Raw genomic sequence first — 25,919 nt, forward strand, 5'->3', positions numbered from 1 at the left:
TAATATGTAAGATTTTTATTATCTGCATTGAAGTATATTGTATCTTTGACATGTAATTATTTTCATCTATAGGATTTTCAATTTTATCCCGCTTAGGCACTCAATTATTATATAAATTTACCAAGGGGGTAACTGTAAAAGAGTTATTTATTTATTTATCGTATAACTGCCAAGGAAGTTATTTTTTTATTTTAATCATATTAACTTTTTATTTATTCAGTTATACTTAAAAATACAATTTTATAGTAACGATTACAATAATAACTTCAAATTAATATGGAAATAAGGTACTCATTAGCCTGGGCCATGACAGTGCCCAGATCGTTTTTTCGCCTATGAACGCTACATCATACTTTACAAGTTTTATGTAAAAATATGTCTGATATTTTTATAAATAATAATTAAACATATTTGACAAAATTAATTACATTTTGTGATATTTCTTGTGAACAGATAGACTGATTAAAGAGGAGGGGAAGTATTGGTCCAAGCGCGCGAGAATCACCGTAGCTACCCATTTCCCACCAGTGTGACACTTCAGTACACGCTGTGATTCGTTGAGTGTTAACTGTGTGCCGTTGTCGTTTAGTAAATCGAGTGCGTTGAACGATTCGAATTTTGTTTATGAAAACATCAAGGTGATAATTCTAGACAATTTTTCGTTACAAATTTTGTTATTTAGTGTTTAAACATGCCTGTAACTGCGGATTACCATAAGGATAACGATTCCATTTGATAGACGTGTATATACACACTTAAGTCGTTCATCAAATATAAAATACAGGTACAAACTGTCGTTGAACGTATAATTTATAAACCTTAAATTCCATATAGATAATTGTAATTACTAATGAACTAGTCGTGGATAGTTGTTGCGGGGCACTAGAAAATAGTCGTTGTGGTTAACGTTTACCAGAAACCTTGTATTTTATATTAATTTTCTTTTCCAGTTTAAATTAGAGCAATCCCGAATTCATGTAATAATAACTATTTTTAATTTAAGATTTAGTGATTCATTGACTTCAAAATAGTCACTGGCTATTTATTATAGTGTAATTTGACCTAATATTATTACAAAAACTAAGTATTCTCTTAAAAATTTGAAAAGTTTGTTTTTTACAGGTAATCATCAAAACAGCATAGGATAATTTTTATTAAACTTCACCTACATATCTATTTTTACTAACCGAGTCATGTGTCACTCACATTATTATCTTTGATTGAGTTCTAAATCAATTAAACTGTTTTTTTTTCAACAATATTACCAACTCAATATTTTATACTCGAAAAAAAAAATGTGTTTGATAAAACCTGTACTCAAATTTCTATGTAACATTATAATTCTAAAAATTTAGATGCTATCAATTAAAGAACACATTTTTACGCATAACGCAATTTGCAGTTATCAATAATTAAAACACAGCTTTCTTACACTTGAGTATGTCTGTATTATACGCTCAATGAACAGCAAATAATTTGTTTATATTTTAATGAACGTCAATTTAAGTGTAAATATATTAAAGATGAACTGGATTTAAAAAAAATATCATAAGTCATCGATCACTTTTTAATTAAATTTTTTTATTCGCTATCATATTACAAAACTACGTACAATTGATAAATTAGAGGACACGTTTTTTGCTCGATTATGAGTAAAATGATACATTTATAAATTTCAACTTCAAAAATAAAACACAATCCTATAAGTAAAAAAATTTTTCATTGGATTCTTATCATAATAAAACATAGATTACAATTGTAACAACATTAAAAACTCTACTTCTTCTTCCTCGCCTTAATCCCAACTACTTGGGGCCGGCCACCCTTATCCTAAACTTCCACTTGACACGATCTCCCACATCATCTACGCTCTCATCAGCTGTCCTCAAATCGCATTCAATAGCATCCCTCCATCTCTTTTTTGATCTTCCTCTAACTCCTCTTCCTTCAACATTCATTTCTTTAACTGTTCTTACAGCTTCCGATCCTTCTCTCCTCATAACATGACCAAACCATCTAAGTCTATTTTCTCTCATCTTATCCACAATTGATGCTACACCTATACTCCCTCTCATATACTCGTTCCTTATTCTATCTTTTCTAGTCACTCCATTCATCCATCTAATAATTCTCATCTCTGCTACACTCATTCTCTGCTCTACTCTCTTATCAACCCAACCCAACACTCTGAACCATACATCATAGCTGGCCTTATTACAATTCTAATCTACCTTTCAACCTCATTGGAATTCTTTTATTGCATAAGACGTCAGACGTCTTTTTTTTATGATAAACTTATTGAATAATAGTTGAAATATATCCCATTCGTAATATCCAATTGTAAATGTATGTAATTTAAACGTGAAGTAGAAAATTAAAATTACAAACGTCTATAAATACTTTTTAGAAATATAAAAGCATTATAAAATAATTACAAACAAGTATAAAAACTATATTATTTAATCGTAATATATTTAATTCTAATATTTTTACTTTAAAATCTGTTCCGCCAATTTCGCTTGATTTAAATAAGTCTACAGATCAAACTGATTTGTTATAAGAACATATCTCATTTGTAAAAAATAAATAGATTAAGTGATTTTTGATTATATCTTGTGTTGATTGTGAAATATTCTTTAGCAAACACTACATAAAAACATTCCAAACTTGTATCATAGTACTACATTTTGGTAACAGTGTAGAAAAATGCACTACTTTCAATGTTGACATCGTAAATAAGTATAATTTTTACATTTGAGATAACAAAGTTAAGGTTTATTTGGTTTTTATGTGTAAACGATTATGCTCACGAAGTAAGTGCGTTAGATCTAATGATAGATATTATGGTACACAACATTTTTTAAAATGATATGGAGTTGGTTTCATTATTATTTTGATAAACCGTTTCATTTCCACTAAGCTAATTCGTTGAGGAAACAATAAAAGTCTTAAAAGATAATGTGGGTAGTTTTTTTTTTCAATACCTGATATTTGAGTAAGCTAATTAATGTCTTCTTAACGCACGTGCCTTACGATAATGAGAAAAAATGTATTTAACACAATTAGGAAGTAGGACGGTGATATGCCATGTTGGATTCTATAATTAAGTAACACTCGGGGTCTGGAATGAAAACACATCTCACAATAGTTCTATATTGGAAACTAGGCATCTGGAGTTTGATTTTATTACTATGCAAAGACTTGAATAGTTAAATTGTTTTATTTTTGTGCATACAATATGTTTAATTAAAATTCGATATTTGAATTAACCATGTACGTGTATTAATCGAAACTTACGTGGTGACCCAATTCACAACCGGTAAGAGGAAACCATCAACAAGTCCAACGAATTACAATATTTCAATAAATAGGCCCAATGACTATACATTAATAACAACGTTCAATGTGCTCTCTGTATGTGTTCCGGCGGACGTTAACACTACACAAGCGAGTCGTCAACTTGCTTAGATAATGTAGTAGACAAGATAACAAACAATAAGGTTATTAATTTTTTTTTGATCCGGTTTTAAGAATTACGGCACAAACGGGTTACATTTTTACTCGCAAGTTTAAAAATTACTTTTTTTGGCATAAATAAAAGAAAATGTTTGTGCTAAGTAAACAATTACATTCTAAATAACCCAGTTCAGGAACTTAGACAACTAATTTGTTTAGTTGTCCTGTTATTTTTTATNTTTTTTTTTTTTTTTTTTGATCCGGTTTTGAGAATTACGGCACAAACGAGTTACATTTTTACTCGCAAGTTTAAAAATTACTTTTTTTGGCATAAATAAAAGAAAATGTTTGTGCTAAGTAAACAATTATATTCTAAATAACCCAGTTCAGGAACTTAGACAACTAATTTGTTTAGTTGTCCCGTTCTTTTTTAATGCCTTAAAGTCGACAATTATTAATTGTAGCCAACCCGCATTCCATTCCACGTGTTCACCAAGACCATCGATTAGAATCAGCTCACAAACAATGCGCTCGCTTCAAGTCATGATGTTTTGTACAATAACTGTTCATGAAAAATAATATAGAAAATTGATTCATACGTATTTGTAATCGAACATTTCTTTTCTGTTTAAGAAAATCTTTTGTCTAACACAATTATCATCTATCGAAAAACAAAGACTTGTTTTTTCAACATTTGCAGTGCATAAGAATGAATTTTACTTATGTATAGGTTACCAAAAAACTAATAAGAGCATAAATCATGATAATACTAAAAAGTTGTATGGTGGCTTTATTTTTTTTAATGAAGCGGTTCTTTTTAGTAAAACGTCTTAAGAAATATTGCAGAATCTAATTTTACGGAAACTTGCATTTAATATATTATAGAAAGCGAGAGTGCTGACTGTTTCTCTATCTCATAAGCTGAATAACTATAGAACTTAAGTCTGGGGGGTAGCATTCGCTTTCACCCACCGGATGAGTCACGCAATTCCTTTTTTTAGCACCAACTCAAAAACGGGAATGATCTCTCACAGTTCTACCATATATTTCTATGTATAGAGATAATTTAAAAACAGTGCCATGTTGAATTAAAATAATATATGTGAAATTATTTTTTTACTAGGTGGATTTTTATAATTCGTGTGTATTAATATTGAAATTTCTAAAAATCGGAAGAAAATGGACCAAAATAGTCGTTATGCATCTGAGGGTGGTAAACTTATTCGCCCAATACATGAGTCATACTAAGAATCTCCAAAATTCGGTCAATACCTGTGACGTCATCTGAGTGGATGATGTTATGTGATATTATTTTACTCGGAGTATATTTAATTCTTATTTGGCGATCAAAACATACGATTTCACTTTTTGAGGCCATAACAGAATTTTTATTAAACATGATTTCAATATTTTGGTTTTCATTGTGGTTACCGTCGGTACATCATACTGAATATTTATGTAAATACATCGAAAGTCCGCGAAATTACTGCTGATACATTATTATTGGTAAAGCGTTCGCACACTATACCGACCTTATACATGTGAATTAAGTCACGTAAAGTCTGTTTTGCTCATATTTATTACTAAGTATCATTCTTTCTTTTTTTTTCATTACTAAAAATCATTATAACAGAGTATCACGTACTAACGAATAAAACCTAGCGTGTGTACACACCAACACTTTTCAAGCCAGACGTATTTCCCAGTCGATTATCATTGTGCGATATGTACGTGTGTTTGGCAACCTCACGACACTATTAACATAATATTTTTTAGAGTATTTTAACTTGATCAACGACTATATACATACGGGTAGGTTAGGCTATGTTCGCTAACTACCTGATCAACCCTTAAACGTGACCAAATAATAACTACAACTAACTGTACTACCTTCCTTATGTTTTTTTTTTGCTTTTATAGTTATTACTGAAATATTAAACAAGTAGGTATACTACAAAATTCAAAAGGCAAAACTGTTTGAACTATCACTTGGTTTGAAGAAGGTGAATGACACCTAGTTGCATACCTTTGTGTGTAAAATCCTCTGGATTAGCAGAACTACATAATACAAATCTCTATTTTCTCTCTCAACCCACGATTTGGTCATATGCTGAAGATCTTTTTTGAATATTATGATTTTTTAATTATTACAACATACCATAATGGTACAGCCAATATTATAGTTTTATTGCTATTTTTTTTTTGTTCAAGTCTACAATCATGATCAAATTATTTTTTATTCGCACTTTTTGAATGCCTAATTTTATATTTAAAATTTATTCTAGTAGTTTAATGAACGAATATTGATTTGTATTGATAAATAAAATTTTAAAATTACAATGACATTCTATTGAATAAAGTTTAAAAAATTATTTGTTTACTTTACACAAATTAATTATATCAAGTTTTAAAGTAATCTGTCATTTAATATTATTTTTAGAACATCGATTCCAATAAAAGTATACTTTTTAATTTTTATTCCTTAGTTAAGTGTTATTTGTTGTTTTATTAATAGCTTAATTTACATTTTAATATAAAATCTATAAATCAATACTATTGAAAGATATATAATTTCACTCCAAATCTACATCAACAAAAGTATAAAACTTAAAGATTTCATTAATTATGTTGAAATTGAACGATGTAGTAATGCATAATGAGAAATAAAAGAGCAAATTTTATTATTGATGAATCATTGAAATTTTGTTACAAAAATAACAAAATAAAGTAGGAAAGTAAAAACACCTTTTCTATCAAAAAAATGTAATTAAACGAGAAAGTAAACTTAAATTTAATATAAACAGTTTACATCACAACTAACTTTTATATTGCTAAATTATATGCTTTTATAATAATTAGAAAATTAAAATGTTTTTTTAACATATCTTAAGATGTATTTATATATCATAATAAAACGTTTAATGTCAAGCATATTGAAACCAAAATATCATTTAAATAACATTATAAATCTGACATGGATATTCTGTTATATTTTTAAACATAAATAGGTTTCTTTTTGTTTGATGTCACTTCAATAATTAATTTTCACTTTAAAAAGTAGATTAAAACAAATTAATTATGGTTATAAAACTATAAATTATCACTAAGTATAATTTCTACGCCACTTGTAGTAATTTTATCTTATTTTTGTAAAATCTGAATAAATAAATATTATATAATGAATAAATACTTTTTAAATTTTTGATTCGAAAGTCATTCAGCGTCAGCTTTTTTCCTAAACATTAAATTATATATAATTATTATCGCTGCATCTAACACTATTACTGTAAAGAGGTTTCAGTGTTATTAATGTTACAACTGTAGGACTGAAAAACAAAACAATAACAATCGTTGCTGTACAATACATATTAAGGACGATTATTGATGAAGAGAAACATAGACAAATATAATTTGTTTTAATAACTATAGATCAATAGAATTAATACTTTATAAAATACATGAGCACTGCCCGAACACGTGTGTATCAATTAAGTTATTACAGACCTCTTGAGTTTTCATTTCGGAATAAGACGGATTGTGTGCAAGACCCTTGTAATATTTCAATACTTCAAATTTTTAATTAATTATAATGATAGTACGCAAATGAATTATAATGACATCATGTCTGATGCAACAACATTCAACACCTAACATGATGTTTCTACTAATTATTGAACTTGGTACTATCCTTACGGCGTAAGTCGAACTTAAAGTTATTTTCATTAATCCGTGTGATAATCGCACTTGAAAAATATAGCAGTTTTAGTATGCGTATAATCTGAAATTCCAACGCCCGTAAGTTCTCGATTACACGGTCAAATAGTGTGGGGTTATTTAGGACAACCAATCAGCCAACCAAAATTTATGAACTTCTTGCTGCCTTCAGCGGATGATAGAATGCGATAATATTTATATCGTTATATGAACTCAAATAAATTCGTTTTTTTATTTTGAACATGAAAATATTTTGTTACTCGATACTAATACTTTGAAGAAGTCTTATCATATTAATAGTTTTAATTAAAAAGTGATAATTATCATAAACTTATTACAGCTGATTGTAATAAAGATAATTCTTTAAAAAACACTTGACGTTAAGTTTCAATAATGTACGGCGTGACTCAACTAATCGTAAGGTTTATCAGTTTGCAATTATAGTATCAATAAATTAATAATCGTGACTCTAAGTCCCAATCGATATTGGTATTTTTATACCATAAAAGTTACTCTGTAAAACAGTTTGTAAAATAAATTGTTAACTCGTTATGTGCGCTCGCCCCTTAATTTTTTTAAGAACTTAATTCATAATAAAAAAGAAAATGTACTAAGCTTTAACATGATATATAATGTTAAGTAATTGGTAGAATTGATTATTTAACCGATATGTGGAAACAATTTTTTTTTTAATAAACTAATTCTGTAAAATGTGAACAATATCTTGGAATGAACTTAAACGTACTAAATCAATATGAACACTGGCGATAAGTCTTACTGATGTATAATCTGTTATTTTTTTTTTGCATTCCTCCGTTTACTATATCGATTCTGGTATTTACCACGCACTGTTTACATCAAAACATGTTTCCGTAGAATGGCCGACTGTACATTACAGTAATGCTAACGTCATCGTTTATAGCATAATTCCATTGGAAAATTGTATTTTCTGACATCGATTTCAAGTGAAGGTCTAATTTTTATCAATGAAACGTCGCCAATATCGAGTTCCAAATATCTTTGAATGTCTTGCGTAAATTCGAATGCAAACGAAACCCCTACTGCTATTGTGCAGATTAATTGTCACAATGTAGAAAGAGAAAATTTACTAAATACCGTTTTTAATGTTTACTGCCTTTCATGATGCACATCAAGCCTAGCCGGTGAAATATTAATCATGGATTTCAAATGACTCTCGGTCGTGTACTGACGAGTTTCGAGGACTCTCCTTCGTGTAAAACAGGTAATTCTCAGTTGTTAAATATTTCACTGTTGTGCAACTTCAATATGAATTTAATAACTTTTTACTAATATTTATGTACCTACAATTTAAAATTTATCACCTGAATTCGTCTGTTCCATCATCAATTCCTAAATGTGACATCCGGAAATAGTCGGTTCATAACTGGAATCTACTAAAAATATTATCCGTACTCTGAAAAAAATTGAAACATTTTGTGACTCTAGTAGAACGCATATTATGAAATAAACCAGAAAAAATATTTTATCTTGAATAGGAGTAATACCTTTCTCTGGTACGATAACTTTATTGTAATCTAAGTACACACGCTGTACACTTGCTGGTGTTGGTTTCTTTCAGTAAGCTGTGTTTTAGGCAATTAAATTTCTCTAAATTTGGCAATATTTTTACTGGATTTATTTGTTTTTTACCATGCTGTCTCAAACAGAAAATCGTAGGTCTATTTTCATAAATTTAGTCCGAGAAAGCGAATCGAATCGTGTATTATTTCTTAAAATATCTAGGCGCCGTAGGGACCTTGGACTTAAGTCATAAGTATCCTCCAAATTACGGACTTATGCTGTCATAACTACTAACCGGATTTCCTAGTTACCCGTCGCTATTGCTGTCTTCGGGTCTCGCGGGAACCCGACCAGGTAAAGCGATACATTCATGCGTTAAATGACTCATTAGCGCATAGAATGCAAGCGAGCAAAAATGGTTCATTGAAAACACAAGACTATTCACTATGCGGCCTAATAAGACAAAATATGATATTACGTTTTACTCGGTCGACCGGTTGTAGTCATTTATTCTACTGGTTTTTGTTCCTTAAGAAACATCAGACAAAAGTTCCGATGGTCCGGTGACCGGTTCAAGTTCAACGTCGCCGCCTTGGGGCCGTTCTCCTCATCGCGCAACAAACGTGACTCACGTTCCGGTTTGTCTTTTCTCTCTGTCTAATTTTTTCTATCGATAGACATCACCTGCAACCGTTTCTAAATCATTAACAATAAGTTCAATGGGACCCCGATTTAATATCTATTATCATTTTTCATTATTAATGTTAAATAATTCTCCATTCGATAATTATATGGTATTGGATTACTCTCGGGCGATCAACGGCCAACAAAAAGATTGACTGCTCGAACCGTTACACTATGCGAATACGTATATGTGCGTGTGTAGTATAGTAATAAAATTTAAGTTGTGCGGATGATTGTCGTGCGGTCACGGGACAGGTAATATTTTAATAACGGTATCGGTTGTCGCCCAAGTGGTAAACTTACATGCCGAAGTAGGCAATGTTTAGAATGGGAGAGAGAAAGTACAAGGTCGGAAGTATGGAATTGCGCTATAGCATAAAGCGAATAAACTCGCTTGAAAATAAAATTTATTGGGTAAACAAGAAACTTAAGACATAACAATATAATAACATTTATTAGATAGTCATAACTTAATATCAAATATGTACGATTTTACACTTGATCGAGTCTTAGTCACAAACGTTCCTACTGCATAATTTGGTGTTAATAACTTCGAAATTAATGATCAAAATATTTAGAGGCCGCCAGAAATATTATAACTAACGGTCCGTGATAATTAATATGTTGTTGGTTTAAATTTATTATTTTTATAAAATGCCATGCATACTAAATGTACCGATCTACGTCATATGTATCAAGTAGTTCACTTGTATACATATTAAACAGTCCTGTGAACCCGAATCTTACAGCGTCCATTGTATTGAATTAAATTTGGTTACAAAAAATTGATATAGTATAGTGCACAATTTCAATCCAGAATTGTTAATATTCGATTCTTCATAGTTTAAAAATTAACTAACAGATTTTAAGATCATTTACAGAGTTGAGTACGATTAACGATCAAATGTGTTAACGAGAAATTTAGTATTTATCTGCGCATTTAAACTAATATAGTCATTGATTATGTTATGGTCAAATTGATGATAATACTTTGTAAAGTAACTTGTTTATTTACTTTATGTAACTTAATCTTTTGGGTATAATTACCGGTAATATTGTTCTATTCGACTGCTCTATGTAAAATTCATGAGTAATATTTTTCTTTCTTGCAGTCAGTTTTCTTCGTGTTACTAAATCATGTGTATCGAATAAAATTATAATCTACACTGAATGATCTTATTTTCTTGATTTTTATGAAACGTATAATCTTCCGATAAGTAAAACTACGCATAGTTCCGGTTAGAGAATTCCACAGTGGATGATCACTGGATTTTATTGCTAAAACGTTTGATGTAAATTATAGGCATTAAAAGCACGCAACAATTTATGGTGCGATGAACTGTTAACTACCAAATAACTTTAAGAGCAAACTGTTAAAAAAAATCCAATTTTATGCATTCGAATTATTTTGATTGTAAAGAATTATGAAAACTATGTGCGTTGATTAATGTACTCAACACAAACTGACACATAATCGTATTTTACACGAATGACATCTTTAATATAGCCTTAACTAATTTTTATTGTTTAAAATTTAAAACAAAAAATTTAGTCACTTTTAACGTGGATATTTCCTAAATGATTCACAACCGCAGTAAAAATATATTATACGTCACAAATAAGGTGACTACATAAACAAATGACCAAGGAAACATTGCGCTGAAATGTCTAGTAATAAATTTATGACTATAAATTGAAATATTTTGAAATAATTACTCCACTCATTATAACAATAAAATATACATTACAATAATATTTAAAGGAAATTTTAATGAAAATACTATTTAGTGTGCTTATTGTTTTTCAATATAAACATTATTTTATAATTAAAATAATAAATCAAGTTTTACATTCAATATCTAAATTAACTTGTGATTGTCATCTTTATAATTTAATATGAAGAAGTTGTAAACATGTCTAATTTATGGCCAATGGAGATGTGATGGAAATGTTTTTTATGTTTACGCAAATCCACTTCACAGATAAATTGATAGTTTTTCTTTCTATATGTTATTCTTTTTAGTACGAAGTTTATATGAATAATAGTCATCCATATAATAATGAGTGTTTATTATTTTACAAAAGACTCGAATTGATTTTCAAAGATGTTTGACATCCTAATAGGTTGATTTATGTACAGTACTCGAAAGTGTGAGACAAAATGTCACTATATTAAAAATACTACACTAGACGTTCATTAGAACATTAAACTATCACTTTAGAATCTCACAAATATGCCTATAAAAATATTTTAAATAATGTTTTCGAACTTGAGTGCAATTCTATAGCTTAACATCATCTTATTTACGAGCTTATTTATGTCATTATTATTATCAAACTCATTTTTAAATGCTAAAAATTTCATTTCATTACCTTTTTGTTAAAAAATCATTGACGTTTAAAATAATATTACTTAATACCTTATATAAATAAATTACAAAAAATTTAATCTAATCAAAATAAATATATTTTAATGTTGTTTTCGATAGGAGACATTTTTTCATGAATGCATAAAAATTGAAAAATTGTCTTATGACAATGACACCTCTTATAATGGACGTCCTTCTATAATCTAATAATAAAGCCCAAGTCCATTGTGTATAGTACTTGCATACAACAGTAAATTTTACGTTACAATACAATTTAATTTTCACTTTTACAGTCTAATAAATACCTCATCGAACCCATTATCTTTTATAATCAAACAACTACGCTGACGATAAAAAATAACCACTTCGTGCGAGTATAAAGCACTCCGAAACATTTTCCACAGTGCACCATCTATTGCTTTGGCAAAAACGCATTAAGAGAGAAAGGTATGCCCACACAAATGCAATGTGTTCTGGTCTTTCGAATTTTCCCCGACAAGATCCGAAAATTACGATTTGTTACCGCAATGATTATTTTTTATAGTTACAACGACAAGCTAACATAATCTATATATTTGACTTACAGTAATATTTGAACCGTCATAATTAGGCAGGCGTGTTATGTTTGAAATTTCCAACTGCACTGGTTGTAAGATATTTACTTTTGGAACATGTTACACTAGACTTTTCTACCAAATGTTTCCTTCTAATACGCTAACCAGTGAAATCTAAACATACATTGATTTAACTGAACCAAATTATTTTCAAACAAATAATGATACGTAAAGAAAATGAAATTTGTGTTTTGACCTATAGCCCAAACGAAAGCTAACGGCTTTGCAAAGAATAAGACAATCATACAACAAATATTATTTGTCCTTCAATGTCGCCGGCAGTCGATAAATACGTGATCCGACGTGTATATTATACGACTAACCAGCAATTGTCATAAAACATAATAAACATAGTACTATAATATTATTTCATTGGTTTTACTATGTTGTTAAAAAATAAAAACAACAGATTTTACGAATCAGCAGCAAAAAAAAAAAAAATTAAAGATAGGTGTTGTTAATTTTATTAGTAAATATTCTGAAACCTTGTAAAATTTTCCTCACGACTATTGAGTACCAATGCCATTCAACGATAAACTTTATTGTTTTTTATAGTTGAAAAATAACATTATTTTATCATACTCTATGTGCATTAAATTATTATACAAAAACTGTGTATAAGGCGAATATCTTATTAGCCTACGATGATCCTATACATTTTCAGTTTGAATCTAACGTACAAAATAAAGCCATTGTATAACACTATATGTACTCACATGTTAGTTTCGGAAGTAAAAAAAAAACTATGAGAAGAGGAAATAATATCCAAGAATAAATACAACAAACGCCATGAGAATATTTATTATGATTAATTCATACAATAATTAAGACTTTTGATTTTTATAATTACTGTCTAAAAAATTCGACCCGGAATTGCATTATTAATTGACCTGTGAAAATATATGTCATGTTTTAAATTTAGATGTAGAAAAAATTCTTGATAGTTAATTATGAGTGATTTATATCAGCAGATGAACTTAATACAACGTCTACCATAGATGTTAACATATATATTGTTTTTATTACTTCTTTTCTTTGGTACATGTTAATGAATACTGACCGTTAACCAAATTAATAGTTTTTATTACATTTTGAATTCTAAAGAAAACAACTGTTATATCTATTAAAATGTTTATGACCCACGTGTATTATTGTTTTAGAAACTTTTTATTCATTCACCAAAAATTACTTGAATTTAAATATAAGCAATCAAATCGACCGTATAGAAGTTAAATATTTTCTGGGCGTAATGATTATACAATACAACAAAGTGTATCATATATAATTTTTATGTCTCATTTCCCACAAATAATACACTTCTCAATAATTTTCAATGGTGAATGAAGTTTCTCTTAAAGGAATAAACGAATTTCATTGTGTTATCAACCAGACATTGGGCTCACAGCGAAAACGTTCATTACCGGCTGACGACTACTGTTCTACACAAAAAATAACAATAATTAATTTTTTTACGATAACAATACGCAAATATGTTTCAACGGTAAGGATACACTTGGTTCGCATGAATAGTAAAAATTGATTAAAAGCATAATGTATTATGTATGGCTTGGTCAATTAAATAATATAAAATTACTTGAATAATTTCATATACAAATAGTTATAAATTTAACGCTTGACAAAACATACAAGTGCTAACTACATTAAATGATTTCAATAAAAACAGTGAAAGGATAAAGTAATATGCTGTTAATTATGGTATAATTGTTTATTCATTTTTTAACGTAATACGTGTACGCGAAGCATTGAACTCGTCGTTGATGTATCTCTTAAATAGTACTACTCTTTTAGAACAGGGGGTCTATTTTTGAGCTTGGACTAATCATTGGCGNCAGGCTCTAAAAATTATCAGATATAATTGTTGTTATTAATTATTAAAAAGGAAAGATATTTTTTTCTCATTAATAAGATTTGCGAACCTTCCTAAATGCGGGAGCACATCTCGTCACCATTTAACACCGGTACAATAAAAGAAAATTAGATTTAAATTATCTAATTAATTGTCTTATGATAAAAATAAGAGTATATAAAGCCGGGCTTCCATCACTCGTCTATTTACCGAATATTCGTTATTTATCTATATTTATCAAGCAGTGAGAATAATGTACTTGTACGAGTGTTCGACATTCATTATTCGTCATCTTCCCTACGGTTGTCGGTATTTGTGATACGAATCTAAGAGATTATAAATATTTGTCCAAATACATGATAGGTAAGAACGGTCTACTAGGCTATGTTATTTATTTTAACGAATACTCGTTCAAAATCAATACTTAAAATATTTAACTAAATATTTTTTGTTAAATTATTTGATTAAATAAATTTTCAATTGTATTATATTATTATACAGAGTGATTTTTTAACACTAGTCAATCAATTACCTGTTGTGCGGGCCCACGTGGTATAGGAATTAGACTTAATAAAAAAAACGAAAGCACTCACTTTACAATAAAAATGTAGAATATATAATTTGATTGGACAGTAAATAATACAATACAACGTTAATTATTAATATTAATAATACAAATGAATAGAATAATGAAATAGAATGACATAGAATGATGTAGCATAAAGTAGAATGAGTGTAACTAACACATACTAAACCACGACTGACTGTAAGGTACCTACAGTGGTAGTCCTAAATCCCTTGGTCAGCACATCCCTGTGTCCGACGACAGTCCGACGACCATGTATTCTATACTTTACTCAATTATAAAATAATATTCAGGGGCTCTAACATACCCTTAAAATATTGAGTTATTTGAAAATATTTTTTTTGGATTTTATTAGTTACATATGTGTTTCTATGTACCTGTTATAAAATAATTTTTAGTTCCATCCCTTATATCTTATAAATGTGTCAACTAATATTAGAAATATTAGAGCTTTATAAAATTAATAAGTTTTTTTGTAGCGAGTATTCAGCAACAATAAAAACATAGAAAATACAAAATAATTTTACAAATAGACCAGTAATGGGAACTCAGCTTAAGACTAGTTGTGCAGCTTCAAGCCCAAGCTTCAATATAGCGCTTGGAAAAAAATCTGCGTTCCGTTTATTTTAATATTATATTTATATAATTGTAGACATAATTATTATTTATTTTTAAATAACCCTATGCATTTTTATATTACTTGAACATGAATAAAACGAATTGCTCAGGGCTTTGGATATTTTGTTACGTCACTAAAATTATTTGACGCGGATACGATATATAAATGATATTAGTTGAAAACAATACAAGTATTTAGGAAAAGAAAAATGTTTAACTTAAATAGTAAATTTTAGGTTGCGCGTTATGTATTCCATAATCATTGTTTACTATTTAATAGATAAGATATAACTAATGAAGTAATTTTTTCTTCATTGAATCGTGAACGTCTACGTTCATATTTAAAAATAGTTTATTGTGGCATCATGTTTTATGTCGTTCACATTATAACTAGATACTTTACCTCAATTACTTATTTTTCATGACACGTATACCTAAATAGTACATAGGGATTACAATATATGCTTAAAAAAATACTTTTTATGGAAACCGTATAAGTAACAGTAGTTTTTTTAGTGTAATACAATGAGTGCAAAATTACTGATGCATATGTTGGACAATATTACTATAATATTATACTAATTGTGTGAAATATTATACCTCAACATATTCATTCTAAAGGAAGCTTCTAGGGGTTTTCCGGTGTTTACCTATGTGGGAGTTATACCTAAATAAAATGGTATAAATTTCCATCTAAAAGTATGACTTAACATACTTTCAATTGCAGCAGACGCAAGTTGAATTATCTATGTAACTGAATAAATACACGTTTACTAATAATAAAAACTGTTGTTAAAAGTCTAAGTTGTTAAATTAAAACAAAAGAATCATAGTTTTGTTTAAAACTTTTTAAATTTTTTATAGATTTTTATACTATTCGAAAATTATAAAAAAAATTTTTTTTATAATATTTTATGATAATCAAAAAATAATCTGATTTTCGCCTAAAAATAACCAGACAAAAAATCTCAAGAAGCAAATCGTTTCTCGTGATAATAGATAAATTACAAAAATTATATGATGAAGTGGAAAACTTAACGTAACTACGAAATGTTTTTCACTTTTCAAATTTATTTGTATAAATACAATTTAACGTTATAAAATCACTCACTTTCACTCTTTTTGTACATATTAACATGTATTATTGTTGTTATTATTGGTCATTGATTTCACAAAAGTGACAGGAAGTATATTTGTGAGTGTAAAGCATCTACAAGTGAATAAACATTTGTCCTAAACATTTTGAAAATCTTATGATAGTTTATAGTGATTCTTTAAAGTTTTATCCTTCCACGGACACCTGTAGATACATCGATTGAATGGGTATAATAGCAATTATTGATCGAAAGACTTAGAAACTTTCTAACTCTAATCCTATTTGATTATGCGCAGTAGTTTTTTTAATTATTGGACGTATACCAAAACAAAAGATTAGTGAAGTAGCATAATGTTTACAAACTGCTGTGTTTTATTGTAGTGTAGAAGATAATAAAAAAAAAATGATTTATTACCACTACGCAATGTTATTTTCTTCGAATGACTTAATCTCGAGTTAAATTAATTTCTCTATGATTAACTCTTTCTTTCTTTCATTAAGTTTTTTAGAAACATAATATCAATAATACTTGGCGTATGCGATAACGACAACGTTTAATCTATTAGTAATAAAAAATATGGAAAAACTGTACAAAAATTTATAATAATCCGTTAATATCGTGTTTCCGCTAGAAAAAATACCTTTATCTCGAAAAATTGAAGTGTAATTCCTTTAGAATTTAGATGACCTCTATTTGAATACCTAAAAACGCGTGAGGTAGCTGTTGTTGGTTTTATTATTGTCGATAAATGAGTACATGAAGTTTGAATAAATTTAACTACCTCCAGGTTTTTGTGTTTATTAGATCTTTACTATTTTTGTACTTCAAAATTTCTTATTGTTATCCTGTTATAATTTCTTGGTCTTTAAAAATTGAACTAAATCCTCAAAATACGATATGCGAAAAATATAGAGCGTAACACTTCAAATAAATTCTTGATTGTCTGTATCAAAATAATTCCTTAACTATGGAACTAATTTTTATTAAATGCGTAAGCTATCTATACTTATTGAATGGACTACGAACAATAATGAAGAATCAATCTTACGATATCTAAGATAATTAATTGAACAATCTTTATAGAACAGATCCTCCAAGGTTATTATTAATTTCACAATGACAAGTCTGTATCAGGAAACATTCTTTTGATTTTTTACCAGTGATATCGATCAGTAAGGCAATTGTGTCAACAAAAATTTCTATTGAAATCTGGGTTCTTTCAAAAATGTTATCAAGTAATATTTTTACTGTCAAACGAAATCAACAATAATAATAATAAATAAATATTTTAAATCAAAGTTATACTCAGTTAAATTATACTTATGTACATGAATACTGTTTACCTTCAATCTTACTTGAGGTGTAAATCCTCTATAAGCTCGTAAAATCATTACACAGTATTTTTGAAATTATTAATATTATCGTGTCATTTTATTGTGCATTATTTTAGCTGATTACATTTATGGGTCCATTTATTCATAAACAAATTAATGATAATGTGACGAATGACGTATTGTTCAAAATGTTACTCAGTAAAGTAATTAACACGATGTACATGACATTAACCTATAAATTTAGAATCAACGAATTGTCATTATTAACATGGTGATATTTTAACTGTACTATTTTAAATCAAATCAGCTGGTTTGGAAATATTTTCAGAAATATTGACTATTATTAAAATTTCTAGTTTAAAAAAAAATTTTATTAAAAAACTATAAAAATCATTTGAACATTTTAGTCCTTCAAATTTGAACGTAAATTGTGATTTTAATGTCGAGTAACTATTGATAGAAGTAATTAAATATTTTGGAGAAATATGTTGGTATAAAATGTGTTGTTAAAACAGTAATAAGCTTAATTTTTGTAAAATCATTCCTATTTTGTTACGCTAGTTAAATATACATTTCTTAATGAAAAAGTTACGAGTTGGTAAACTCGTAATATAAAACTCTTACATTAAAATAAGTAACTAAATTTTGACTTGTAATATTCATATCTATAACTAAGCAAATTATACTTTTTTGATTTAAAAGTTATAAAATCAGAAAATTCAAATTTACTTATCTGGCATATACCTTTACAGATTATTAACTATATATATTTTTTTAAATAATGACATGTATAATTACCTTGTTTAGAATTTGCTATAATCATAAAAATATCATGTTAGCTAGTTAACGTTTTTAAATTATTGTGTATTTATTTATCATAAAATGAACTACGAGAGTTATATTAAGTTCACTGATCACACATAATCAATATTTAATTTTTATGGTCTACATAAAATTATAATTAATTACATTGATAATTACACTGATATATTTTCGTGACAACGACTGTTTATCTAAAATTTGTCGACTCTCAAGAAGTGTTCTTATGTCATTAATATTTGATATTCAAATATTAAGAAAAATTGGTTTGCAGTAGCTTGATAGGATTCACTTATTCATTGACGATACTAAAAAAATGTTGGCAGACATGACTGCTAGTTAAAGTGTATATATATATACACATTCATAAGCTTAACTCTGCAGTTACAAGGCTTTCAGCATATTGATGCTGCACATATAAATGTATAGCGACTAGTCAGAAGCCAAAGAAATAATTAACCTAGTACAGTGTTCATACAATTAAAATATGTTCTAAATTTATACATAAGTATGTTGATTTGAAGATAATTACCAAATCAATATCATCAAAATGCTTTTGTTCTTTAAATAAGATTTTTTATGCGTCACTATAATATCAATATTTTGACAAAGAATGAGGCGACTGATGATCGAAAAAGCATTTTAGGATAACATATGATCATTTAAAAATTGCACTATCGCTTAAGTCAATGTAGGTCATTTTAACTGACACGGCTACATCTAAATCTGAACATTGATTTAAGTGTATCATAACAAATTTGAACTGTACACAAGGAATGGTTTAGATAGTTTATGTCAAAAATAATCTTGTAAAATAATATTGTTAAGAATCTTTGGTCGAACTCGAATGAAACTGTAAACAATGACATAAAACCAAGAAAAGCGGCTAATATAATTAAAGCCAACAATTATTACATCTCTTAGATGACAGAAAAACTAATGATGGCAGTGATAAATACTACACGGCGCTCCCTATATATTACTACCGTGGTCAAAACGTGTAATGGATTAATAGGAACTGCACAAGTACACCTATAAGGAACATGATGGTAATAAATGTAATAATGTGGTACACACACACATACTAGTTTTAGGGCATCAGCGGTTTTCGCGAGAGGAGGAGAGTTCGATGACTTTAAATATCATGCATTCGTACATATCGGCCGTCGTTGCCTCTCCGAGGTCTTTGCCACTTCGACGAGGCCTTCGAAAGGTTATACAATGTACCAGTGTCACTCCTACGTCGCCATCGAGTGGACAACGCCTCTTAGCAACACAGTCAAATTTAGTAATTTCCCAAGATTTTAGTGGAATTTCAGTCATTTACTTGTAATCCAATTTCAATTTATTTTTCTGAAAATTGTCGTTCCACAAGTTAAGCAGGAACGGTAACTTTATTAAAGAAGGAATCATGACATTCAATTTATGGATTACAAACTTTTATTTTGAAAAATTTGACACGACTTAAAGTTAAATTGTCAGATAATGATATTTTCTTTTGTTAATAATATTATAGAGCATAATATGGAAACCTTATTTATAACAAATAATAATATAAATAATAAAATAAGTATAATATATTTATTTAATATCCAGTAAATAAAAGGAGTCGTAGATTATCAATATGAGACCGGTACTTTTGATTATTAAGTTATCAAAAGTAGTCAATATTATTAATAAACTTGTTAAGCTTGAAATCAAGTACAATTATTAGTATAATTTTTCTTATTCTGTCTCAATTATAGCGTCATATTATAAATGACTAGGCAATCATACTGATTATAAAAAAATCGACAATCCAAATTAATTGTGGATATTATAGTATTTAAATTTTATTTGAGACGTCATTTAAATAAAGCTTTAATTCAGAAATATTTTTACATAACAATAATAATAACTTCTTTAAGTTTTATCGATTAAGTAACAAAAAAAATATGTATCGTCATAACGATATTATGAAGTACATTGTATTTTATTCTAGAAATTACAACTCAGATTAAATTCTTACAAGAACTTTTTTTAAAAAAAATTTCTTTATCATCCACTAAATAATTTTTAATTTATTTGAATTATTCCAGAATAATATTTAAAAATTAAAATGTTTCTTATATTTATACATACACACACACGCAAATATATATATATATATATATATATATATATGTATAATTATAATGTAAAAATCGTTTGATGTTTAAAAATCTCGTTAAGATTTTCACAAAAATAAAATAATTAGTCAAGTGTTATAGCAAAACATTTTAACAGTATTTTATTTTTTTATCACTTAAAGGTATAGTATTAAGTGATTTTTAATTATTTTTTAATTTTGTTTTTCAATGCCAATGTCATAAGCTTATTACTAATTTATACGTGATCGGTGGTTCAGTAAAAAAAATAGTCAATATTATTGCATTCTCTGTTTTATTTTTCAAATAATTATTTGACTTAAAAATTAGTATTAACAAATAATTAAAATATAAATAAATATTCATTAATTTACTGATTATGTTACATTATTTAATCTGTTAATTTAAAAAATATATATGTGTTATATGAATATTTTACGAACGTTATGCTCGTAATAGCTCACAAATTCGTCAATTAAACTTAAGTCATAATAGATGTAAACTTTTTCGAAAATACATTCTTAAAACTTGAATTTTCATTTAGATAAGTATTAGAGATTACTTTAAAAAAAATTTTTTTTTGCAATTAAAACTCGTTCCTCACATGAATACATCAATTAGAAAAGAAGATAATAAGCATTAATTTTAGTTTTTAAATTTTAAAATCATCATTCATTAATATACGTTCGGTTATGTTAGACTGCTATCGAAAAACTGAGATTTTGCGATTCGACATAGTAAGAGTAGGTTTGTTTGGTTTGGGATATCATGTAAAATAACGTTAAATTTTGTGATCTTAAAAAACATCGTACATTCCGAGTTTTTGTATAGATAAAAACTGAAAATTTTGTTAAGTCAGAGCATAACAATTAAATCGATTTTTTCACTGATAATTTACAATAAAGAAAGTAATAGCAACGAATTTTTATTTAGACTACAATAAAAAGTAACGGTTTTAATACTATGATTGTTGTTTTTGTGTTTTAGATTTGTTGTGATACAAAGACACTGCACTGTGTGGACGCCTGTAATGCATCGTGTATGATGACTACAGAAACGGCGTTGAGTCCCATGACCCACGGAGGAGGAGTCGGTAAAATCAAACGACCTAGTCTCAAGTCCCGAGGTGGTACGGGTTCTCATTATCACCATGGTACCAATGGAATTCGCGGTTATCGGGCCGTCCGGGTGACGGTTCCATCCACTGTGGTTGCTGAATTGGCATCTAAGTTCAATGCTGTCGTAGTGGATACGGATCAAGGAGACACAGCTCGAGATATTATAAAACGAGTAAACAAGACTCTAGCCAGTGGCGCGGCGGTACGAGCAACGGTTGAAAAATTTGAATCTGTTGAGAAGAAACACAACCGAATGGTAGTGGTTCGGACCAACTCAGAACGCCGAAGAACTGCAGAGCAACGACGAGCTGCCGAACAGCAGCGATCTTTAGTTAAGCGTCGCATGGAAATATTTCAAAAGACTGATAAGCCACCAAAGCCCGACGTTATATTGCCTAAGCCAAACTTGCGGAATCTAGAGAAGAGGCATCAACCACCCAAAGACGTCACATTACCCGTATCGGAAGGTCCTTTACTGGTCAAACATAAACGGCTGTCGATAGCCAAAGATCCTGACGCTCAGTTGGAAAGTGTTCTTAATGTTATACCTCAACTTATGACGTCCAAACCTAATAGTTCGTTTTTACATAACCGAAAATGGTCGATTGACTCCGGCGTGACTACCGAACTACAACAAACACCTAGTACACTTAATGCTGAATCAAACGAGACATCTTCTTCAATTATCTCTGTAATAACACCCTTGACTTCCAACGAAAATGAAAAAGAAAGCCAAAAGATCGACGAACCAACTGAAAAAGAAGAAGAATTACCCATTCCACAGATAGTAAATAGCTTTTTGCATAGCTATAAAAATAAATTAATTGCTTCTGGAAAACAAAACGACTACAATTATATTGGTGAGACACAAGCTATTTACGAAGAATTATGTGATATGTTGGTAGGCAAAACTGAACCAAGGCCTTCATTGCCGGACGTTGTTTTGGAAAGTTCCTATTACGAGATGGGAGATCATCATTACACGACAATTGACGGCAGTGAACAGAATATATACGACGACGTGATCACCGCCTCGAACCTTAACCGAAGTAGTGGAAAAACTCAACAAGAGGATAGCTACGAAACGGTTGAAGCACCACCACCACAGCCCTCGGGGCAACCGTTCGTTTTGATACCAACCGCAACAAACCACCATTCCAATGTACAGCAACTCCTACAACAGGACAAGAAAGAATTATCTGACAGTTCCTTAGAAATTGATAACAGTATCTACGGCCTAAATCCACCTTCGGAAAGCACTTCATCTGGTATGTGTCTTGTTTATTCCACAAATTCGACATAATAAATACTTAATAATCCGGTAAAACGCGTTTTCATTCTTCAGTTAGCAATAAAAAAAAATCTGTATAATTACTAGTCAGGTATATTAGTTTTACATGAAAAAAATTACTCAATAACAAATTTAATAAGGGTTGTAGTTTTTTTAGATAGTAAAAAATAATTAATATTTTATTTTTTACGTGATTTAATAAGAGATATTAAAAAAATTGAGCTCTAGTGACCATGAAAATGTAATTTTTAGTTACTGAACAGTTTATTTAATATTCTAAACCTAATATAAATTTCTATAAAACGGTGAAATTTGTATAAGATTTTAAAATAAGGAGCGTCAAAATTGCTTATAAATTACTGATAATAATTTTATAACGAGTTATTAAAATTAAATTAAATTTGTTTATTGCGTTTCAATTGCGAAGGCATCACATCCGTACAAGTTATGATTGCGAATATTGTAACATTGTCATATCTTCATTGTAGATTCTATACAATATATATACAATTATGCTTTACAATATAAAAATACATACACATCAGTAAACTAAGTTCATTAATGATAAAAGCAAACGTGATGTAATATCAAATATACTATTACAATTCGTATTTCAATGCAACAGTATTTATTTTTGTTTTTAACTGTGTATAATTGGAATAGATATAATAATTATAAAATAATCATACTGTAAATTTTCTAATTCAGCTATAGTTATATATTTTAGTTATAATGCCATAAATAGTATATCATTTTATAAATATTATGTTAACATTTTACAATTTTCAATCTGGCTACTTGTGCCTTAGATATACTTAAATCTCTTTCGTTTTTATTGGCATTTACACAAATATATTTATAGGTGTTACTTCAGCGGATAGCGCAAGTGGTGGCAGAAACAGTAAATTTGATTTGGACGAAGAGTGGGTCGATGTAGACAATAACTCTGACGAACTTCAAGAAATTATACTGTAAGTTTAAACAATTTTACACCTAAACAAAATCTATTAGGAACTTTTTAACATAATTCTAGGGAAAACAATGATTTTCAAAAAAATTCAAATACATAAAAGACATATGATAGTGAGTTAACTATAAATCACACATGTGATTAACTGTACAATTACACGGTTAAATACAAATAAGGGCATAGCATTATTTGTTATGATTGAATAAACACATTAAGAAATAACACCATAAAATCTATAGAACTCCTATGAGACAACTGAAGAAAAGCATAGAAATGTGAAGAAGTTTTTAATATGTTAAACTTAATGTCTCTATATACTTTTACTTTGTTTATTAGGAAATTTGTGTAAATTAATGTGATTTTTTATTGATTAGGTTTCGAGAAAAACCAAAGGTTAACGAAAAAATTACTAGTGGATGGTCTATACAAGTGAGGAAACAATTGAACAAACTATATGGTAAGCATCATTAGTTACTGCTCAGTCATGTTATATATTTTCTACGCCTTACTATTTGGATCCCGGTAAAATAATATACGTCCAAGCATTTTAAGTTACCAACATTACGTAATTAAAAAATTTAGTAAATCATAATTATAAGTTTTTCGAAATTCAGAATCATAATTAGGGCTATGATTATATGCGTTTATAAGTTTTGTTGAGTCATTTTGAAGAATCTTAAGTTTGTGCAATTTTGTTATAGCATTATGTAGTAACGTAGAAATATATTTATAAAGGGGATAGTTCCCTTATAATCTTCTAAACTATGACTTGGCTAACAACACATTACTAAGCTTTCACAATAATTAATAATAATTTGTTAAATAACTTAACAAAATCAAAAAATGCATATAACTCGTAGACCTACTCATAATTAATGGAGAACAGAAATTCTATTACTTAAGATTGTTCAATTAAAGTGCTTCATATCAAATTTTATCTTCCAAATGTTATGACTAATTCCTGAACTGTCAAAATTACATACATTGCATCATTATAAGTGTTATTGTAATTGAAATCAGTATAAAACCAAAAAATGAGTTTATTTTTAAATGTTTCTTCTAGCGATGTTCATGTTTACAAAATTTTAATTTATCTTCTGAGATTATTATGATTATTTTAATATATTCGGTACAATAGAGTATCAACTCGTTCGACGAATCTTTAATAAGTTTTCAATGTAGTTTATTTGATATGCACCTTTTGTAATTTATTAACTAGAATTTTAACTTTTGTTTTTTTTTCTTAAGATATTTAACTAAAAAAAAAAATTACTTAATCTTTATCTCGAAACTGGTTTTCATTAAATTTTAATTATAAAAGAATGTAAAAAAAAGCTGTCAAGGCTAATATCAAATCCAATTCTAGGCGGTCATGGCGAAGTCATGTATATAACTATCGTAACAACTGTAGATGTATACTTGATATATTCTGCCGGCGTATTTCATTTTAATGTAAAATATTAAGAACAATAATACTGTTAACAAAATAAAATGTTATGATAAAAATAATAAGATAATTATAAAAAATAATGGTTGTAAGCAATTACTTAATTTTATAAGACTTATTTTAAATAGAAAAAAGTAATTAGTGAGTTTGAATTTCAATATTTTTTTCTAGTTAAAATTTTATTATAAAATACATTTTGTAAACATTTAAAAACTATCAGAAATTATTAAAGAACTAATAATTGTTTTAGTGAAAGGATAAAACCTA

The 25,919-nt window shown here is 28.3% G+C and overlaps 1 protein-coding gene across 3 annotated transcripts in view; it reads left to right on the forward strand.

Moving 5' to 3' along the window:
• The first annotated feature begins 541 nt into the window (after positions 1 to 541).
• LOC126905152 (uncharacterized) overlaps positions 542 to 25,919 on the forward strand; it is a 32,216-nt gene continuing 6,838 nt past the window's right edge. Inside the window, exons 1-5 of one of the 3 annotated variants that reach the window (XM_050684613.1) lie at positions 542 to 784; positions 19,529 to 19,749; positions 21,814 to 23,212; positions 24,098 to 24,206; positions 24,580 to 24,662. In XM_050684613.1, coding sequence (XP_050540570.1) covers positions 19,744 to 19,749; positions 21,814 to 23,212; positions 24,098 to 24,206; positions 24,580 to 24,662 — 1,597 coding nt within the window. In that variant the 5' untranslated portion in view covers positions 542 to 784; positions 19,529 to 19,743. The remainder of the gene's footprint in view (positions 785 to 19,528; positions 19,750 to 21,813; positions 23,213 to 24,097; positions 24,207 to 24,579; positions 24,663 to 25,919) is intronic. The other 2 variants (XM_050684614.1, XM_050684615.1) reach the window with 2 other exon arrangements.

This window comes from Daktulosphaira vitifoliae, unplaced genomic scaffold (assembly GCF_025091365.1).
Source record: "Daktulosphaira vitifoliae isolate Bord-2020 unplaced genomic scaffold, ASM2509136v1 Scaffold_4, whole genome shotgun sequence".
Lineage (NCBI taxonomy): Eukaryota > Metazoa > Arthropoda > Insecta > Hemiptera > Phylloxeridae > Daktulosphaira > Daktulosphaira vitifoliae.